At 31.4% G+C, this 12,435-nt stretch overlaps 3 protein-coding genes across 3 annotated transcripts; all 3 read left to right on the top strand.

Moving 5' to 3' along the window:
• Positions 1 to 2,004: 2,004 nt before the first annotated feature.
• LOC129886272 (carboxylesterase 1-like) lies at positions 2,005 to 3,236 on the top strand. Its single transcript, XM_055960878.1, has one exon. The coding sequence runs from the start codon at positions 2,068 to 2,070 to the stop codon at positions 3,052 to 3,054; it is 987 nt and encodes a 328-aa protein (XP_055816853.1). The 5' UTR covers positions 2,005 to 2,067; the 3' UTR covers positions 3,055 to 3,236.
• A 2,536-nt stretch (positions 3,237 to 5,772) lies between these two features.
• Positions 5,773 to 6,919, top strand: LOC129884688 (carboxylesterase 1-like). Its single transcript, XM_055958972.1, has one exon. It carries the CDS (start codon positions 5,840 to 5,842, stop codon positions 6,824 to 6,826), a length of 987 nt encoding a protein of 328 aa, XP_055814947.1. The 5' UTR covers positions 5,773 to 5,839; the 3' UTR covers positions 6,827 to 6,919.
• A 3,834-nt stretch (positions 6,920 to 10,753) lies between these two features.
• On the top strand, positions 10,754 to 12,005 carry LOC129886271 (carboxylesterase 1-like). Its single transcript, XM_055960876.1, has one exon. The coding sequence runs from the start codon at positions 10,820 to 10,822 to the stop codon at positions 11,804 to 11,806; it is 987 nt and encodes a 328-aa protein (XP_055816851.1). The 5' UTR covers positions 10,754 to 10,819; the 3' UTR covers positions 11,807 to 12,005.
• The last annotated feature ends 430 nt before the right edge of the window (positions 12,006 to 12,435 follow it).

Raw genomic sequence — 12,435 nt, 5'->3', positions numbered from 1 at the left:
GTTTTTTCATAAAATGTCCGGTACATGCATTGAACCCCGATTCAAATTCACACCACTTAAAGACTAGAGCCTATTTAAAAAAGCATTTTTCGTTAAGAATTTTTTCATACTCGGGATTGTTTGGTTGCTTGGAGAAGGATTAGTGTCCTTTTAATCTGTACAAGTTCTCATATTTAGTTTTAGTTACATAGGAAATTGTCCTTTTCTTTGAAAGCTAAAATCACCATTTGTGCAACTAATAGGATTAGAATTTGCCTTTTTTAAATTTCTTTCTAGAATGGTCAATTATGGGGAATAGCAACTTCACTATTTAAAGAAAGAAAACTACAAGCTATTTTTTCAGAGTAGAAGAAGACATGTAAGGCCCCTTAAGGCTGAAATTTCTTTATTATAAGACATCTAAAAACCTATTTTTTTATGACTTTTGTACGTATCTTATAGGCACACAAATGTTGACACTTAAATTATTCCTTTTTTTTTAATTTCATGCATAAACTATTAAAAGCGGGATAATTTAGGTGTATTTTTGACACTTATTAGTTTCATGCCTAAATTATCACTAATATTCTTTCTCTACTCTCTCTATTGTTTGAAAAAACCTTGCCACATGGATAAAATATTCTACCTTGATAACAATTAAATAAAATATTAATATTAGTTAAAAGTTAAAAATTACAGTATTTCTATCCCCCAAAAGAGATTTTTTTAAAAAAATAATTTTTTTAAAAAATAAAATTCAAAATATTTTGCTTACGCACTCCACCACCACTTAACTAATAATCCACGTCCTATTATTTTTTGAAATATTTTTAAATTTCTTTTATAAAATATTTTTAAAAAATTCATAGTTCACCCCCTCCCTGCTCCTTCCTAAAAAATATTATTATTTTTAATTTTTAAAAAAATAAAATTATACCACCCCATCTAACCCTCCACTCTTAATTTTTTTTATATAGACTTTCTCTTTTTGTGTTAGATATGTACATGTATTAGAAATATTTTTATCAACTTGCGTATCGAATATAACAGAAATAAAAATTTTATTTTAAGAAAAGTCTTGTGGCAAGTAAAAAATACTTTTCAAAAATCATATGCATATATCTAACACAAAATGAGAAAAAAAATTGAAAGCGTAGGGTTAGGTAGGGCGGGGTAGATTTTTTCTTTTATTTAAAAAATAATATCTAAATTAGTATTTGAGGGGAGAGGGGGGAGATGAAGTAAAAGAAATTTTAAAAAAATTATAAAAGAAATTTAATAAAAAAAATTTGGGGTGGGGGGTGGGGGGAGGTATAGTGAGAGAAAGTGGTGGAGTGAGGTAAGAAAAATATTTTATATTTTTAATTTTATAAATTTTTTTGGACGGAAAATAGTAATAATTTAATCTTTAATGTTAATTAATTTTGATAATTTAATTAATTTTTATTTTTGTCCGTGTGGAGTGTGATGTCACAATATTTTTAAATGAAAGAGAGAGTGTACACACAGAGTGAAATAAAAGAGAGAAAGGTGTGTTTCTCAAACTAATAAGTAATAGTTTAGGTATGAAACTCACACTTCCAATAGTTTAGGTATGAAACTCAAAAAAAGAAAATAGTTCAGATATGTTTTTGACACTTATCTTTAAAAATTATGAAAAAATATAAGAACCATTTATAAATTATATCAAAGTAAATAGTTTTATATATGAAATAAATTTTAAAAATTATATATATAATATCGGATTGATTTGATCTCGAATTGACTTTTCTAATTAAGTTAAAACTAAACCAATCCAAATATAGTCCGGTTTTTTTTCCCAATATCAAATCAAGTCGGATTTTTTTCTTTAATTTATGGATTGGTGCAATTTTCGATTCGATTTTATTTTTGCCAACAATTCCCTTTGTCCACAAATTTACGCATGCTACGTGGCTTTACGATGTTCGCTAAATATTTGTGGAAGCTTCTATGTCGGGAAGAAATGTTGATTTTAAAAGGCTATAAAACCTTCACCAATATGCACTTGATTTCCTCCATTATTACTATAGTCGGTTTTTAGCTAACTTGTCCAATATTTTAATTGCCATGTCTGATCAAATTGCTCCAGTTGATCCAAATGTCGATCCTTATGGATACTTGGGCATTATTCCTAACACTGATGGCTCTATCACACGTTTGCAAATTCCAACTCCTCCATTTTCCACCACTATTCTTGATAATGATTCCTCTGTAGTATACATGAAAGATTTTGTTATTAACCCCACTAAAGGCACGATAGCTCGTATTATCATCCCTCGTGAAGTACTAAACTCTGAAAATAAACTCCCTCTTGTAGTATATTTTCATGGTGGAGGATTCGTAATGGAAGTTACTGTAGACAAACCAATCTTACAAAAGTTTTATGCAACACTCGCTGTCGAAATTCCAGCCATAATTGTATCGGTCGATTATCGATACGCCCCCGAAAATCGACTCCCAGCAGCGTACGATGATTGTGTGGAATTGTTGTATTGGATCAAAAATACCCCCGACGAGCTGTTGAAAAGATATGCTGATTTGTCCAAATGTTTTCTCTTAGGTTCTAGTGCTGGTGGCAACATAGCCTACAATGTAGGATTACGTGTGTCTGAAGTTAGTGAATGCCTTAAGCCTTTAGAAATCAAAGGGTTGATACTGCATCATGCTTTTTTTGGTGGGAATGAAAGGACAAAATCGGAATTAAGATTAGCCCGCGATAAGATATTGTCCCTTAATTTGAGCGACATTCTGTGGGAGTTAGGATTGCCTATAGGTAGTGATCGTGATCATCCGTATAGTAATCCGATGGTGGAGATTCGATCAAATGGAAATTTGTTTGATCAAGTGAAAATACTAGGTTGGAAAATTCTCATAATTAACTGCGACGGTGATCCTTTGATCGATCGACAGATTGAGGTTTCGAAGATGTTGAAGGAAAAAGGGGTGCAAGTAGTGGATAGTTTTAGTGAAGGAGGGTTTCATGGCTGTGAGTTTTTTGATGACATGAAGTTAAAGGACATGACCCTTGTTGTAAAGGAGTTTGTAAGAGCTTAAATGGAGAACTTGTGGCAAGTGATCTTTTCATGAAATATTTGTAATAATTATGACAATAAGAGCTATACGTGGAGAAAAGAAAAAGAATTATTTAGATATTGATTTTTAGAGTTTCAAATAATTAGTAGCAAAGTATTGCTCTTATTATATATTAAAGTTCAATAAATTGGAACATGCATAAATTTTCGAAGTCCCTTCACTAGTTTATCAATCACATGTCGGAGAAATTCAATAGCTTATAAACAATCAAAATAAAATGATTTTTACTTTATTTGCTATAGTTCTTCCCCTCGTCCAATGATATATCCAACTTTGTTATAACTAATATAGTGATGGCACTAGTTTAAGCATATTCTAATTATTTTATCGAGATATCTTTAAAAAAGGCTTTTTTTTATGTTCACTAAAATTTAATGAACTGTAGTCTCCCATTGACCCATAATATAGTGCTATGGCAGGATGAGCACTCAACTTATTTTCTTGGTGGAAGATTTACCAAATTAATTATGATGGACAAGTTGTTATTTCCTCTTATGAAAGATTGCTTAGGCTAGTCTTTCTACGTATATAATTAATATATAATTAATGACTCTTAAATTTGTTTTAAAAAAAAGGACTGTACATGTGCACTGCTTTTTTATCTTTTGTGTCCTTTCAATAGTTGAACAGAATTTTTTTCCTTTTTACACTTCTTGATATTAGTTCAATGTATTTGTCTGTGTAATCGTTCTCAAAGTAAACACAGATATTTCAAAACGAAAAAATATATAGAGAGAAGGAAATGTCAGGGTGATTCTTGGAAAAAGAAAAAAACTTGAAGAAATTTAAAATTAGAAAGTATTTAATATTAATAGTGTGTTTGGTACGAAGAAAAATATTTACCATAAAAATTATTTTTCTAGAAATAACATTTTTTTTTTACATGATGTTTGATAAATATATAAAAATATTATTACAAAAATAATTATTTATGAAAATGGGCTGGTCTGAACGGGGTGGGACTAGGGGTCGGAGTGGGGTGGAGTCTATTAGGGGGTGGAGAAGACAATCCGTGTGAGATGCATGAAACTTGTTTTCTCAAAAGAAATTCTCATTTTTCTAAAATTTTATTTTTCTAAAAAGATTTTTCAAAAGATTTGACCAAATAAATGAAAAATATTATGAGAGTAATAATATTATAAGAAAAATAAGCAAAAAACTAGAGGAAAAAACAGACAAAAGAGAGTTGAGAAAATTGAGAATACTGAGTTTTTAGAGTTGTGTACTTAATCGCACACACTCGTTGGATATACATAGCTAAGGATGAGACACCAAAATTGACTAAGGGGATTAATGACAATGGAGGTAGGGGAAAAGAGGTGGATATATATAGCCAAGGATGAGACACCAAAATTGACTAAGGGTATTAAGGACAATGGGGGGTAGGGGAAAAGAGGAAAGCAGATAGAGACATCCATTTTATTTGTTTTTTAACACTCTTCTTTAGATGTTCATGTGAAATGTGGTCCATTAAAAACTTTACAATAAATAATATACATATATATCCTGAACACCTATAGATTTTGTGCCTCATTAAAACCTTATTAGGAAAAACTCATTGGGAAAAAGCTTAATTTCCCAATACACCTTGAATCTCATATAAGCATCTTCTCTGCACATGATGAAGAAGTATTTACTAAATAAATATTCTAATTTTCCAAGCAGGGAAGCCAAGGTAAACATGTAATTTACAAAATATCATAGATATAGAAATTGATATTTGAAATTTATAATTTGAAAGAAGCAAATGTAGAAGAAAAACAGTCCAAACCCCGTCATACAATAATAATTCAAATAAGTATCGCTCTATCACTTTCACGCACCTTAATATTTTCTTGTATATACTAAGTCAGTGTCATTTAACATTCAAACAACGGCATTCTATTATTGGGTCAAGTTATATTTCTTTTATACACACATATGCTTGGCTAGAATGCAAAGGATCTGAAAATATTGTTTTTGAATTGTGTCATTTTCTTTGACATGTCATTACTTGTTAAATATGTATACTTTCTGGTCAAAATTAGGAAACTGTCCTTTTCTTTTCAAGTTGAAATCTCCATTAATTGTGCAATAGGGTGGAGTTTGATCAATTTGAAATTATATTTTATATTGTTGGTAAATTTCGAAGGTACAAGATATTAGAAAGCAGAGAAGTGAAAAATATCGGCAAAAGAACACTTTTATTGATTGTCTGAAGATTACATTTAAGATCTAAAATAAAAAGGAAACTATAAGCACACGATTTGCAGATTCCTTAATCACTAATTAGCTCCTAAATAATAATAATAGATGGCTAACAACTAATTGATTAAGTGCATATTTGGCTTAACTTATTTGAAACAGCTTATAAGCAGCTTATAAGGTGTTTTAGATAAATTAAGTCAAACATGCTTAATTATTTTTTGGGTTTATTTTATGCACAAAATGGTTTTTAGTTAATCAGTCAAACACTCAAAAAAGCTGAAAACAGCTTATAAACCAATTCAAACAGACTCTAAGTCTTATTTAATACTAAAAGCAGTAAAAATAAGTTAACAGTAGTTCAAAAGCAAATTCTTAACACATAGGGTTAAATGATTCTTGATTTTTTTTAAGGGAAAAATAAGAGAAAATGTAGAAAATAAAACACAAAATGTTAAAGTAGTCTATATAAGATTATACTATAAAAACCTCAAGGCAAACATCACCCATACTTTTCCCCATTACTAGTCTGTTTCTAAACTTGTCCGATTTAATTATTGTCATGTCTGATCAAATTGCTCCAGTTGATCCAAATGTCGATCCTTATGGATACTTGGGCATTATTCCTAACACTGATGGCTCTATCACACGTTCGCAAATTCCAACTCGTCCATTTTCCACCACTATTATTGATAATGATTCCTCTATCGTATACATGAAAGATCTTGTTATTAACCCCACTAAAGGCACAATGGCTCGTATTATCATCCCTCGTGAGGTACTAAACTCGGAAAATAAACTTCCTCTTGTAGTATATTTTCATGGTGGAGGATTTGTAATGGCAATTACGGTAGACACACCAATCTTACAAAAGTTTTGTGCAACACTCGCAGCCAAAATTCCTGCAATAATTGTATCGGTCGATTATCGATACGCCCCTGAAAATCGACTCCCAGCAGCGTACGATGATTGCATGGAATCGTTGCATTGGATCAAAAATACCCCTAATGAGTTGTTGAAAACATATGCCGATTTTTCAAAGTGTTTTCTATTGGGCACTAGTTCTGGTGGCAACATAGCGTACCACGTAGGACTACGTGTAGCTGGAGTTAGTGAATACCTTAAGCCTTTAGAAATCAAAGGGTTGATTTTATATCATAGTCTTTTTGGCGGGAATGAAAGGACAAAATTGGAATTAAGATTAGCTCGCGATAAGATGTTGCCCCTTAATGTGAGTGACATAATGTGGGAGCTAGGGTTGCCTATTGGTAGTGATCACGATCATCCATATTGTAATCCAATGGTGGAGATTCTATCAAATGAAGATTTGTTTGATCAAGTGAAAACACAAGGTTGGAAGATTTTGATGATTGACTGTGATGGTAATCCTTTGATCGATCGACAAATTGAGGTTTCGAAGATGTTGAAGGAAAAAGGGGTGCAAGTTGTGGATTGTTTTAGTGAAGGAGGGTTTCATGGCTGTGAGTATTTTGATGGCATGAAGTTAAAGGAATTGACCCTTGTTGTAAAGGAGTTTCTGAGAGCTTGATGAAAGCATTTGTGGCAAGTGATCTTTTATTTGATGAAATATTTGTAACAATTATGAAAATAAAAGTCCACTTTTAGAGCTATAAGTTGTGAAGTATTGTCAATATGGGCAAATACATTTATTTTTTTTGGAACTGATGAAATTTTATTTATACTTAGTTGTTCATTACATTGCTACAGGCCCTCAGATTAGGCAGAGGGTTATAGTTAGTGCTACTTTGATTTAGAACAGATATACCCCTTATTAAAAAAAAATGGAGCAAATAGATTTCTTGTTGCTGTACTTGTACATAAATTTTCAGCGCCTCATGGTAATATAATCAATGAATTATCTTACTTGCCAAAAAAAAAAATGATTTAGCATTCAAAAGCAAGAATATAATGAAAATCAGAGAGGAAGATGCAAAGTCTTGTGCTTTTCTCAAACTTTATAGACAGAGAAAAGTATTTTTGTCAAACTGATTGATTAAAAGTTCTTTACGTGGTGTAAATACATTCTTATTGTTGTATATCTAACAACAGATTTTAAAATATTAGTAACAAAAACTTGAAATTAACAATAAAAGCTACAGCTAAAAATTATCAAAATATCTCTTTTCTCAGAACCAATTATCCCTGCACGAGCATTTACCATTTACAAAATGATGAAAACCTGAAGCATCTCTTATGTGTATATCTCTCTTGGTGACAACAGAAACATATTTGAAGAATGTATGGCAGTCACCACAGAGAAGCACATTCTTCATAACGCGAACAGGTCTTCCAGGTCTCGTCATCAGAAGCCCAAAGGTTACAGAGAGTTTTGCACTGTGGTAGAACAAGAAGTCTTTCTTCTGATGCTCCTCCACTTCATGAAGCACAAGACTTGTATAAGGTACATATCCAGCCTTCAGACACTCCAGAATAAGTATTTGTAAGCCACTGTATATGTCTTTGGACTGTGAATGCAATTTGTCTCTAGCAAAGAAGGAATGAACCTTGTCGCCAATTATGATCCAACTTCGTCCTGGTATTTTCCGGATACCCTTCTCCCTCATCTCCGCCCTAACAAGTTCCGAACACTGCCATCTTCCAGATGCTGAGTAAAGATTTGACTTTAGTATGAAAGTAGAAGGATCCTGTGGGACAATGGAAAGTATATTCTTCATGGCCCTTTTACCAATGATAGCATTCACGTGTAACCTACAACCATCAAGCAAAGTATGCCAAACAGAAGCCTTTGGTTCAAATGGCATTGCACTAATTATCTTTTCTGCTTCTTCGAGCAGACCCCAATAACCTAAGACACCTACAAAACCTGCATAATGCTCCGAGGTGGGGTTTAGATTATATGAGGATTGCATTGAGGAAAAGAACTTTTGGCAACAATCAACTAAATTTCTGGAAGTGTGTCTATAAGCTGATATCACAAGGACACAAGTAATAGAATCAGGGTCTACTCCTAACCTCTCCATCTTCTCCCACGTATCCAATGCCCCATCACCCTGCCTATGAAGGACATAGCAAGTCAACAAACCATTCCATGATTGTATATTTTAATGAAAACAAACGAAGCCTAAATGTCTTATTAAAGTTATTATAATAACATTTTCGGATTGTACTAAAAATTGTTTTATTCGTTTAAACTTAGTATCGAGAAATCAATATTCACATGAATAGACAATTGTACGTAGTAGTTGTTAATAAGAGAAAACCAGAGATTAACTACTTTGGATGCTTCCATAGAAATAAAAACCAGGCAAATGAAAAGTAAACGAGAATAAAATTCCAATATAATTATCATAAATTGGAAAGAAAAAAGTTGAAAAAATGAAATTTGGATTAGCTGGAGAAGGGAACAAAATTTTGGTTTGCTTCTTTGAATTTGGAAAGTTTTCCTTTTGTTTTTTCATAAAATGTCCGGTACATGCATTGAACCCAGATTCAAATTCACACTACTTAAAGGCTAGAGCCTATTTAAAAAAGCATTTTTCGTTAAGAATTTTTTCATATTCGGGATTGTCTGGTTGCTTGGAGAAGGATTAGTGTCCTTTTAATCTGTACAAGTTCTCATATTTAGTTTTAGTTACATAGGAAATTGTCCTTTTCTTTGAAAGCTAAAATCACCATTTGTGCAACTAATAGGATTAGAATTTGCCTTTTTTTAATTTCTTTCTAGAATGGTCAATTATGGGGAATAGCAACTTCACTATTTAAAGAAAGAAAACTACAAGCTATTTTTTCAGAGTAGAAGAAGACATGTAAGGCCCCTTAAGGCTGAAATTTCTCTATTATAAGACATCTAAAAACCTATTTTTTTATGACTTTTGTACGTATCTTATAGGCACACAAATGTTGACACTTAAATTATTCCTTTTTTTTTAATTTCATGCATAAACTATTAAAAGCGGGATAATTTAGGTGTATTTTTGACACTTATTAGTTTCATGCCTAAATTATCACTTATTAGTTTAAGAAACACACCTCTGTGTAATATACTTTCTCTACTCTCTCTATTGTTTGAAAAAACCTTGCCACATGGATAAAATATTATACCTTGATAACAATTAAATAAAATATTAATATTAGTTAAAAGTTAAAAACTACAGTATTTCTATCCCCCAAAAGAGATTTTTTTTAAAAAATATTTTTTAAAAAAAATAAAATTCAAAATATTTTGCTTACGCACTCCACCACCACTTAACTAATATTCCACGTCCTATTATTTTTTAAAATATTTTTAAATTTCTTTTATAAAATATTTTTAAGAAATTCATAGTTCACCCCCTCCTGCTCCTTCCTAAAAAATATTATTATTTTTAATTTTAAAAAAAATAAAATTATACCACCCCATCTAACCCTCCACTCTTAATTTTTTTTATATAGACTTTCTCTTTTTGTGTTAGATATGTACATGTATTAGAAATATTTTTATCAACTTGCGTACCGAATATAACAGAAATAAAAATTTTATTTTAAGAAAAGTCTTGTGGCAAGTAAAAAATACTTTTCAAAAATCATATGCATATATCTAACACAAAATGAGAAAAAAAATTGAAAGCGTAGGGTTAGGTAGGTCGGGGTAGATTTTTTCTTTTATTTAAAAAATAATATCTAAATTAGTATTTGAGGGGAGAGGGGGGAGATGAAGTAAAAGAAATTTTAAAAAAATTATAAAAGAAATTTAATAAAAAAAATTTGGGGTGGGGGGTGGGGGGAGGTATAGTGAGAGAAAGTGGTGGAGTGAGGTAAGAAAAATATTTTATATTTTTAATTTTATAAATTTTTTTGGACGGAAAATAGTAATAATTTAATCTTTAATGTTAATTAATTTTGATAATTTAATTAATTTTTATTTTTGTCCGTGTGGAGTGTGATGTCACAATATTTTTAAAATGAAAGAGAGAGTGTACACACAGAGTGAAATAAAAGAGAGAAAGGTGTGTTTCTCAAACTAATAAGTAATAGTTTAGGTATGAAACTCACACTTCCAATAGTTTAGGTATGAAACTCAAAAAAAGAAAATAGTTCAGATATGTTTTTGACACTTATCTTTAAAAATTATGAAAAAATATAAGAACCATTTATAAATTATATCAAAGTAAATAGTTTTATATATGAAATAAATTTTAAAAATAATATATATAATATCGGGTTGATTTGGTCTCGGATTGACTTTTCTAATTAAGTTAAAACTAAACCAATCCAAATATAGTCCGGATTTTTTTCCCAATATCAAATCAAGTCATATCAAACAACTAGTCGGATTTTTTTCTTTAATTTATGGATTGGTGCAATTTTCGATTCGATTTTATTTTTGCCAACAATTCCCTTTGTCCACAAATTTACGCATGCTACGTGGCTTTACGATGTTCGCTAAATATTTGTGGAAGCTTCTATGTCGGGAAGAAATGTTGATTTTAAAAGGCTATAAAACCTTCACCAATATGCACTTGATTTCCTCCATTATTACTATAGTCGGTTTTTAGCTAACTTGTCCAATATTTTAATTGCCATGTCTGATCAAATTGCTCCAGTTGATCCAAATGTCGATCCTTATGGATACTTGGGCATTATTCCTAACACTGATGGCTCTATCACACGTTTGCAAATTCCAACTCCTCCATTTTCCACCACTATTCTTGATAATGATTCCTCTGTAGTATACATGAAAGATTTTGTTATTAACCCCACTAAAGGCACGATAGCTCGTATTATCATCCCTCGTGAAGTACTAAACTCTGAAAATAAACTCCCTCTTGTAGTATATTTTCATGGTGGAGGATTCGTAATGGAAGTTACTGTAGACAAACCAATCTTACAAAAGTTTTATGCAACACTCGCTGTCGAAATTCCAGCCATAATTGTATCGGTCGATTATCGATACGCCCCCGAAAATCGACTCCCAGCAGCGTACGATGATTGTGTGGAATCGTTGTATTGGATCAAAAATACCCCCGACGAGCTGTTGAAAAGATATGCTGATTTGTCCAAATGTTTTCTCTTAGGTACTAGTGCTGGTGGCAACATAGCCTACAATGTAGGATTACGTGTGTCTGAAGTTAGTGAATCCCTTAAGCCTTTAGAAATCAAAGGGTTGATACTGCATCATGCTTTTTTTGGTGGGAATGAAAGGACAAAATCGGAATTAAGATTAGCCCGCGATAAGATATTGTCCCTTAATTTGAGCGACATTCTGTGGGAGTTAGGATTGCCTATAGGTAGTGATCGTGATCATCCGTATAGTAATCCGATGGTGGAGATTCAATCAAATGAAAATTTCTTTGATCAAGTAAAAATACTAGGTTGGAAAATTCTGATAATTAACTGCGACGGTGATCCTTTGATCGATCGACAAATTGAGGTTTCGAAGGTGTTGAAGGAAAAAGGGGTGCAAGTAGTGGATAGTTTTAGTGAAGGAGGGTTTCATGGCTGTGAGTTTTTTGATGACATGAAGTTAAAGGACATGACCCTTGTTGTAAAGGAGTTTGTAAGAGCTTAAATGGAGAACTTGTGGCAAGTGATCTTTTCATGAAATATTTGTAATAATTATGACAATAAGAGCTATACGTGGAGAAAAGAGAAAGAATTATTTAGATATTGATTTTTAGAGTTTCAAATAATTAGTAGCAAAGTATTGCTCTTATTATATATTAAAGTTCAATAAATTGGAACATGCATAAATTTTCGAAGTCCCTTCACTAGTTTATCAATCATATGTCGGAGAAATTCAATAGCTTATAAACAATCAAAATAAAATGATTTTTACTTTATTTGCTATAGTTCTTCCCCTCGTCCAATGATATATCCAACTTTGTTATAACTAATATAGTGATGGCACTAGTTTAAACATATCCTAATTATTTTATCGAGATATCTTTAAAAAAGGCATTTTTTTATGTTCACTAAAATTTAATGAACTGTAGTCTCCCATTGACCCATAATATAGTGCTATGGCAGGATGAGCACTCAACTTATTTTCTTGGTGGAAGATTTACCAAATTAATTATGATGGACAAGTTGTTATTTCCTCTTATGAAAGATTGCTTAGGCTAGTCTTTCTACGTATATAATTAATATATAATTAATGACTCTTAAATTTGTTTTAAAAAAAAGGACTGTACATGTGCA

This window comes from Solanum dulcamara, chromosome 4 (assembly GCF_947179165.1).
Source record: "Solanum dulcamara chromosome 4, daSolDulc1.2, whole genome shotgun sequence".
Classification (NCBI taxonomy): domain Eukaryota; kingdom Viridiplantae; phylum Streptophyta; class Magnoliopsida; order Solanales; family Solanaceae; genus Solanum; species Solanum dulcamara.
This window is presented reverse-complemented; position numbering and strand designations above follow the sequence as displayed.

Excerpts from the sequence above, each read along its gene's own strand:
- LOC129884688 (XM_055958972.1), top strand. The coding sequence starts at position 5,840 with ATGTCTGATCAAATTGCTCCAGTTGATCCAAATGTCGATCCTTATGGA.
- LOC129886271 (XM_055960876.1), top strand. The coding sequence starts at position 10,820 with ATGTCTGATCAAATTGCTCCAGTTGATCCAAATGTCGATCCTTATGGA.
- LOC129886272 (XM_055960878.1), top strand. The coding sequence starts at position 2,068 with ATGTCTGATCAAATTGCTCCAGTTGATCCAAATGTCGATCCTTATGGA.